The sequence below is a fragment of the Leiobunum rupestre genome, chromosome 7, assembly GCF_980474605.1.
Source record: "Leiobunum rupestre chromosome 7, qqLeiRupe1.1.hap1, whole genome shotgun sequence".
NCBI lineage: Eukaryota > Metazoa > Arthropoda > Arachnida > Opiliones > Sclerosomatidae > Leiobunum > Leiobunum rupestre.
The window spans coordinates 55,593,961-55,601,672 of record NC_143390.1 but is presented as its reverse complement, the minus strand read 5'-3'; the positions used below and the strand labels follow the sequence as shown (position 1 = coordinate 55,601,672).

The 7,712-nt window shown below is 34.3% G+C and overlaps 1 protein-coding gene and 1 long non-coding RNA gene across 2 annotated transcripts; both read left to right on the top strand.

The window, feature by feature from the left end:
• Positions 1–2,824: 2,824 nt before the first annotated feature.
• Positions 2,825–5,115, top strand: LOC149937499 (uncharacterized). The gene is made up of 3 exons (XM_090153799.1): positions 2,825–3,910; positions 3,981–4,067; positions 4,948–5,115. The coding sequence occupies exons 1-3, from the start codon at positions 3,737–3,739 to the stop codon at positions 5,113–5,115; spliced, it is 429 nt and encodes a 142-aa protein (XP_090009925.1). The 5' UTR covers positions 2,825–3,736.
• A 335-nt stretch (positions 5,116–5,450) lies between these two features.
• LOC149937498 (uncharacterized) lies at positions 5,451–7,452 on the top strand. Its single transcript, XR_016472371.1, has 4 exons — positions 5,451–5,498; positions 5,757–5,924; positions 6,321–6,528; positions 7,293–7,452. It is a non-coding gene; the product is annotated as an uncharacterized LOC149937498 (long non-coding RNA).
• The last annotated feature ends 260 nt before the right edge of the window (positions 7,453–7,712 follow it).

Sequence of the window (7,712 nt, the reverse complement as noted above, 5' to 3'; positions counted from 1 at the left end):
TGAATAGTTTTATACGTTGTATAGGAAGAATACTTTTACTTTTCCCTGTTTAATAAAATCACATCCATCTGTAGTCTGCTAAATTGTTAATTTTATTTTCACATTTGGTTACTCGGAATTCGGATGTCTAGGAGCATCTGCGTTAATGAATTTCCAATTTAATTGAAACTTTTTGGGCAGTTTTCCATGTTTTAATAGTAAAAAAACGCAATTCCTTTTAATTTAAAGCTACTGTAATTTACCGCGTAATTTATTGATTTCCTAAATTCGGGTAATTTAAGAATTAGCCCAGACAGACGGACACACATACAGACAGACAAGGTGATTGTCAAACCTCTCCAAGGGAATAAAGTTCCCTCGAAGAAGAAAAAAAACAAGTAGAGGCTGTATCACCCTATATTCCTTAAACTTCAACATTATAAGTGGAAAAAAATATTACTTTTTATTTACAGTAAAATATTTAAATTTCTTACACTACATCTCCAAAAAAATTACACTTAACTACCACGTAATGCTTTTGATCTATAACATAGTCGTCGTACAACTCATAGTATTCTTCTGCGCCCGCTTTCAGTAAAACCCAATTTACTTGCTCTTCAGGTTTTAATTCGTAAGTGGGCATCCTTTTGTTAAAGGACAACACATTTCTTACCGAACTCCCCAAAAATACGTCCCCATTCGAAGGAATAATATACCGAATTTTAACAAATTGCGTTACACCGCTATTATCGTAGTCAGAAACGAAGTAGCATCCATACTTGTACGTCATATTCTCAAAAACCACGCGGTTAACAAGGCATATTCTATAAGGAAAACCGTTTAATAGCGTTTGGAAGCTTAGTGACGGGTCTATCTTTTCAATTAGTCGATTGGAAGATGTATCCCGTATTCCTTGAAAATTTTCTTCAATTGTATTATAGCATTGATAGAATTGATGACGTTCGCTTAGAGTTTTTGTAATATTAATAAAATTACGTGACGCGAGAGATATTGTTTCAAAATAATTACGCTTACTTTCATATCTCATACACGAGACATGACTCAGAGGACCGTACAAAAATACACTTCTCGCGTAGTGAACTAAATAATGAAATTTCGGCGTTAACTTTTTAGCCCCAAATGCATTTCTACAATTAATCAAAAATGCTTCAATTTTAGAAACAAGTTGGGGAAAAACTGTTTTCGGAAGAGTGGGAGCGTATATATAATCACATTTTTCTCGCAACTGTAGGTAAATGTTCCACGTTTCGTTGTCGTTGTGGGAGACGCAATCGTAAAACATTAAGTGTAGAAGTCTAAAAAGACAATATATTTCACTGGCCGATCCTTTAAAGTTACTATCTCCTATAGCGACTTGTCGGGTCTGCGTTTGCGGCTTGTTTATCTCAGTTTTTCCAAAATTAAAGTTTTGTATATTTTCATTGAAAATTTCAAGTGTAATTTTCTTCGAAGAAACTTAGTTTTTTACAACTTCTTTAATTACTGAAGGAATTACCCCTTCTTTTAAATAGTGCAAAGGGTCTGGAGGTAAATCTTTGGTTAAATCGAAACCATGAATTTTCATTAACAGGCTTTCATTTCTAACTCCGTAAGCTGAGCAATCTTTTTCATCTAAATCTATGTTTTTCAAGTGATATTTATGTCTCTGCAAAGTACGTAGAACAACGTCTTTTTCATTAGTTTTGACTGGGATTTCTGAGTAGTTGATCATTCAAAATCGGCATACGCGACCTCTGCTGAAGCTCGCGTTAAAGCCAGCTAGTTTATGTAAACCGAGATTATCCCACTAGAAAATAGAAGCGATAACTTTTACTTTCATATTTAGGCAATCTAAAAATACTCCGTCATTTTGCATTAAATTTAAATCGAAAATTAAAGGTTCCAAGACTTCCTGTAATCCGTATTTATCAATGTCTACAGATTTTGCTAAAAACACAAGATGGATATCACTGTATTTTGATTTTTGTTTCGCTTTTCTGTTTAGAATTGAGAAATAACAGCCCAAAATTTTATTCTGTCCCCTTTTTGATCCCAACGGATTACAAAGTTCGAACTCGTCCAAGTAAATCTGAAATTGTAACGTCCACGGAGAAAATCCTTCTTGACTATTTAGAATCATCTTAGATGTTTCGGAATCTAAAAAATGAGATACGATGTTGGAATTTGAATTGAAAGCTTCATGTTTCAGGTGCTCATCTGGCCTTTAACGGCTCCACGCTAAGGGGCGATTTTCTTACCGTGATGACATCACTATGTGAATAACTCTCAGTAAAATATTTCTAAAAAGAGACATACTTATGTAAAGTATTATAAACTTATGGTTGCAGACGTTCGCGTAAACCCCTAGAAAAGGGTTTACTGAAACTGTTAATTTTTCGCTCTTGTCATGTCTAATTACAATTTGCAATCGCGGATCGTATAATTCTGGTACCAAAATAATGTAATATTTCTACCAGTTTGAAATCCCCTCAAAAGCCTTAAGAAAAAGTATGACCTGATAAAAAATGTACTGCTAGCAAAGAGTATAAAAACTACTTAACCTAGAGATATAATGATGGCCGAAAGTTAACCGGGGGGAAGGCACTCTGTGAATTTTCCTTTAAATTTCGGTACCGCAGCGCCACTACGGCAGTTTCAAAACGTCTTTATCCTGTACTATTATTAATCATATTAAAAACTGCCGTAGTGGCGCTGCGGTACCGAAATTTCAAGAACAAAATTCACTGAGTGCTTTCTCCCGATTGCTGCCATTTCATTTACCGCTTTCGGCCGTCATTATATCTCTAGGTTACGTAGTTTTTATACTCTTTGCTGCGACGGGGCTACCGACGCGAGCAGTATGCGCCGTAAAAACTTAATTAGGCTAGCTTTACGAAAAGTGAATATCACATATTCTCTTTTCGTAAAGCTAATTAAGCTTCAGCGGAATCTCGATCGAGAAACGGTTTGAAATAATTTTTAGATTGCCTCAAGAAATCGTCTGCTGCTGACGCCACTCAGTTGAGATCCCATTGATTTCAAATGGATGTGATCTCAGTGACGTCATGATTTTCGTTAGCCACAAAATAGCCAAACACCACACCCTTAGCAACCACCACGTTTTGAGGCAACCTTTTATAGCCTAACATTTATTAACCTTGGTCAAACTTTACAAGGTCATACTTTTTTTAAGGTTTTTTGGGGAATTGTAAATCGTAGATATATTACATTATTTGTTTTTACTAGAATTATAGCGGCCGCGATATAGAAATTTTATTTTGTAATTAGACATGATAAGAGCGAAAAACAAATAACGCTCTATACGAAAAATTACTATGATAACGAACGTCACGCGTGAAAACTTTTCGCAAGTTCGCGAAATTTTCGGACCTATCTGCAGAGTTTTGAGAGTATGTAGTGTTTCGCCTATTAACATTTCCCTTCCCTCTCTCCTTCTTTCAAGGTATCGAGGAACTCGCGATGGACCGAACCTAGGTTTTGGTATGTTAAGAGTGGAAAGCCCCAAAGAAGAATATTTGCTTCAAACTAGAGAAAGGGGTCTAGCTTGCCCTACGGGAAAAACTTAGTAGCGCGGAGCCGGAGATTGAAATTCTCAAAACAGTTATAGAACGGTACAGATGTATTTCGAGTGACGAGGAAGGATATTTATATATGATCTACAAACTTAATTATATTCATTTATTTCGCAAGGTACATTGGAACGTGTTTGTAATTTTTGGAGTAGCTCACGAACAAAATGAATTCAAATTCGGTGAAGTCGGTTACGTGTTTACTATGTTTTGGAGAAAGGAAAAGAAAGATTGTTTTAACGGAACCAACGCTTGATGGATTCAACACTCAATTAGAAAAGGACGAGTCTTTACATGGATTTAAAGGACCGGACTTAATATACTTGGAAAATAACCAATTTGTAATAGTTCCATTATTGTTATTATAATTCGTACGTTATTTAATGTTAACACCCCCATAATGTTTTTCAGGTACCAGATGAAATGTTTAATACTGATGTAGAGGTAGACGAGTCTACAGTGATTGAAGATAAAACGATTATAACAGTCAAATTTGCGGTAAGAATATTTAATTCACAGCGCAACTTAATAATAATTAAACACGGCCCAGATAAATTATATTTTCCGTATTTACGTGGCCTTGGTAAATATTGATTGTGGGAGGGGAGGGGGTACAAATGGATAGTTTTTTAACGTTTAACTCCATGGTTTTAAGCTCTCGCGAGGTGTGGGGTTGTATATGAAAAAAAAAAACCTAAATTTGTGAACAGCTTAGTAACTCCAAAATGGCCTTCATTTTCAAGGCGTTTCAAATTTAAGTATATCGCTATAGATTATTTAATGCGGTTATTTCAAAGGAGCCGCCATCAGTAGCGGATCAAGAAAAAAACTCAAGGGGGAGGGGGTGGCGCTATTATTTTATGGGTGCAATAGCAAATCATCAAGTCACATACAAAGCTTAAGAAAACCCCGCGTCAAGGGGAGCGTCCCCCTCTAAATCCGCCACTGCGGCGTTTGTACCATTTGCCAGTTACACGGCAGCATTCTAGTTACCCATGAGATTTATATGGAAGCATACCCTATATTATCAAGGCTGCCATGCAATATTGAATGAAATATGTATTGCAAATTGGAAACCCCTTTTCTCCGCTACTATCAGAGAGTGTAAAGTTGTGGAGCGACTTAACAATCTCTGCTACTATCTAACACGATTGCCATACACTTTTTAATTAAAAAATAACTTGGACCGAAAAATGGTAAACTTGTTAAGATAGCGTGTTCTTGATCACTTTCCCTTCGTGTTATTCAAAATTTTCCCACTTGGTGTCGATAGGTATATGATTTATTCATTTTATATTTCATGTATTCACAAATTAATTAATATTTAATGTATTTACAAGTTTATTATTGTTTAATATATGTAATTTGTGTAAATCAGGAATTACCAGTTAAAAAGCTGAGGAAGGATAGTAACTCTGAAGTAGAAAGAGCTGTAATCAAATCAAATTCTTTAGAAAATAATTCCTGCATTACTGATCAAAATCAAACATGTCAAGAAGGAACTATAGTTATTTCTGATAAAAATACAGAATCTGGCTCTTTGTAAGTTGTAATGAACACATATTCATTATTTATCTAGTTAATAGAGTAATGACACTTAAAAATGAACTCAGGTTTTCTGCTTTAAATATCAATTTAAAAAGAAAATATACTTATCAAAATCTACAGATGGCCAATACTCTATTCGTATATGTTTAGAAAAATTATTCAACTAATTCCAATTTTTTTGAGCAGGATTATTGACAATCAAAAAAGTAGAATCCCAGTAACATGTAAAACTACTTTCTGCTTTGAATATACGCTTCCAAGCCTCCCAGAGACTGAAACCAATTCTGATAAATATAAAGCTTTATCTGAAGAGAAAAGAGAGTTTACAGATAAAGAAATCCTCACTATTTTGTCAAATGATTTGATACACGAATACTCCTTGTAAGTAAATATTTGAAATTTAGGTGATATGGGCTCACTGACAAGGGCTTTTTAAAGGCTTTTAAAACATCTTAATTTAATTAATAACATCTTGTTAAAAGCATTATGATAAAATATATGTTCTTGTAAATACAATTGACACTATCCGCACTTGTGTGTTAAGCCTGGAGAAGGATATGTATGTTTTATTTCATCAATAATCATTTGTATATTCGCACTAAAAAGAATAATTTGAAATTTTGAACACTCCATTTATAGGAAACATGGAGAAATAGGTTAAGGGGGCATTTCAAAAACTTCAGTTACAAAATTAAAACTGATCCAACTGTGATAGGAAAAAAGCATAAATTTGGAAAAGCTTCGAGGAAAACTTCAACCACATCTGAGAATGAAACACTATCTACTGTGATGCGCTTCGAAATTCCCGTAGGTTGCATAACTGAGATATAAAATTTAAAAAAAATGTATTAACAATAATTTTAAGGAAAGGTTTTTAGACTTGTATTACTTAATCTTTTTGCAATATCTTGAGTACCAAGGCTTTTTCTTGGTACCTATCGGCCAATTTCTCTTATAGATGGTAGTGTGAGTAGTACCATGAATAGCATAATACCTCTGAAGTATGACACTCGACCATGAAGGCTAATTCGTCTGTGGTAGGGCTATTGCGTTATTGGAAATTACGGAACCGGAAGTTTAAAAATTCGTTGTCAGAACTATTTTTCCATGTTTTATCTTTCTACAAATTATCTTTGAAACTACCAAGAAACGGAAAAGTTGATAAACAAAATATTTGCTTTTATTTATATATTATTTTATTAGGAAAGCGAAGACTTTGAGGATGAAATCTCAATAGAGCATCACAAGGCACAAATGAAAGAAGAGCTGAAAAAAATGACCCAGACTGGCGGATCATTAGATCAAAAATGGAAAGAACGTTTCTGGACCGGTCAAAAATAGTTAGAGAACAAAACATCACATCAGTTTTGGAGGAATATCCAGCCTTACACGATCCGCAAGACCGCAACAGGTACGTTATTTACTGACATGATTTCATTGTGGTGCATGATGGCTGTGGGCTAGAGTTTTGGCACAAGTAAGCATTCTCAGGCCCCAGCAGAAAATATGTTACTCCAAAGTTGTGTTCTTTGTTAAATAGTCAGACAATATCAAATAACGTCTTTTTTGTTATGAAAATTTAGTTAGGGGAACGAGCCTGGGGAGCTTTTGCCTAGAATATACCTCCTTCACGCCCACCTAAGCTGTGGGGAGTTGGTTTTAGCCATCCACTCTATATTAAATGAATTGTACGTACAGGGTCCTTTTTTTGCTCGGAAAACTTTTTTTTCCCAAAAGTATTTATACTATTGATTTCAAATTTGGAAGGTCAATTTACTGTACCGTGGGACATTAGTGTGAGATATTTCAGCGTATTTGGTAAGGTTTTTCACCATTTTTGAAAAATTGTTTCACCACTAGGTGCGAGACCAAAAATTTAATTTTTCAACCTCTGTCTTTTTTCGCTAAGTCATAATTTTTAAGAGTTTTCGATGGCGAACTACAAATTTACAACAGACATTTTTAGTCTCGCACCTAGTGGTGAATTTTTTTTTAAATTGGTTAAAAACATTACCAGATTCGCTGAAATTTCTCACACTTATGTTCCCCGGTTAAGTAAATTGACCTTCCAAATTAGAAATCAGTAGTATAGTTTTTGAAAAACAAATCACTTTTCCCAGCAAAAAAGACACTGTATATGAATATAGCATTAATTAAAAGTTTTAATCTTTGTAGATTCTCATGGAGTTTAAATCCATTACTAAAGTGGATTTAAATGAAAAATTTAATGGAATGTTAGCATCAAAGGCTGATGCTGTATGGAAAATGGTATCGGCGAAAAAACCTCCATCATTAAGAAGTGAAATTCTGCAGAAAATGAGAACACAGAATGTACAAGAAGTAAATAGTAAGCTCTAAGGCAGTTTATACCTAGCTATTATAATAAAAATTAATTAAAAAAACTTAGAGCTACGCCTATTTGGAAGCATCTTATTGATTCCAACACTTTTTAATGAAACAACAGGAAAATATATTTACCGAAAAAATGGACAAATTCCCAAAGAGGTGAACCCACAATATTATACAACAAGAATACCATCTTTGAAAGCGATGAATTTGAACTATACTTGGACCAAACTTTTGTATGTACTATGG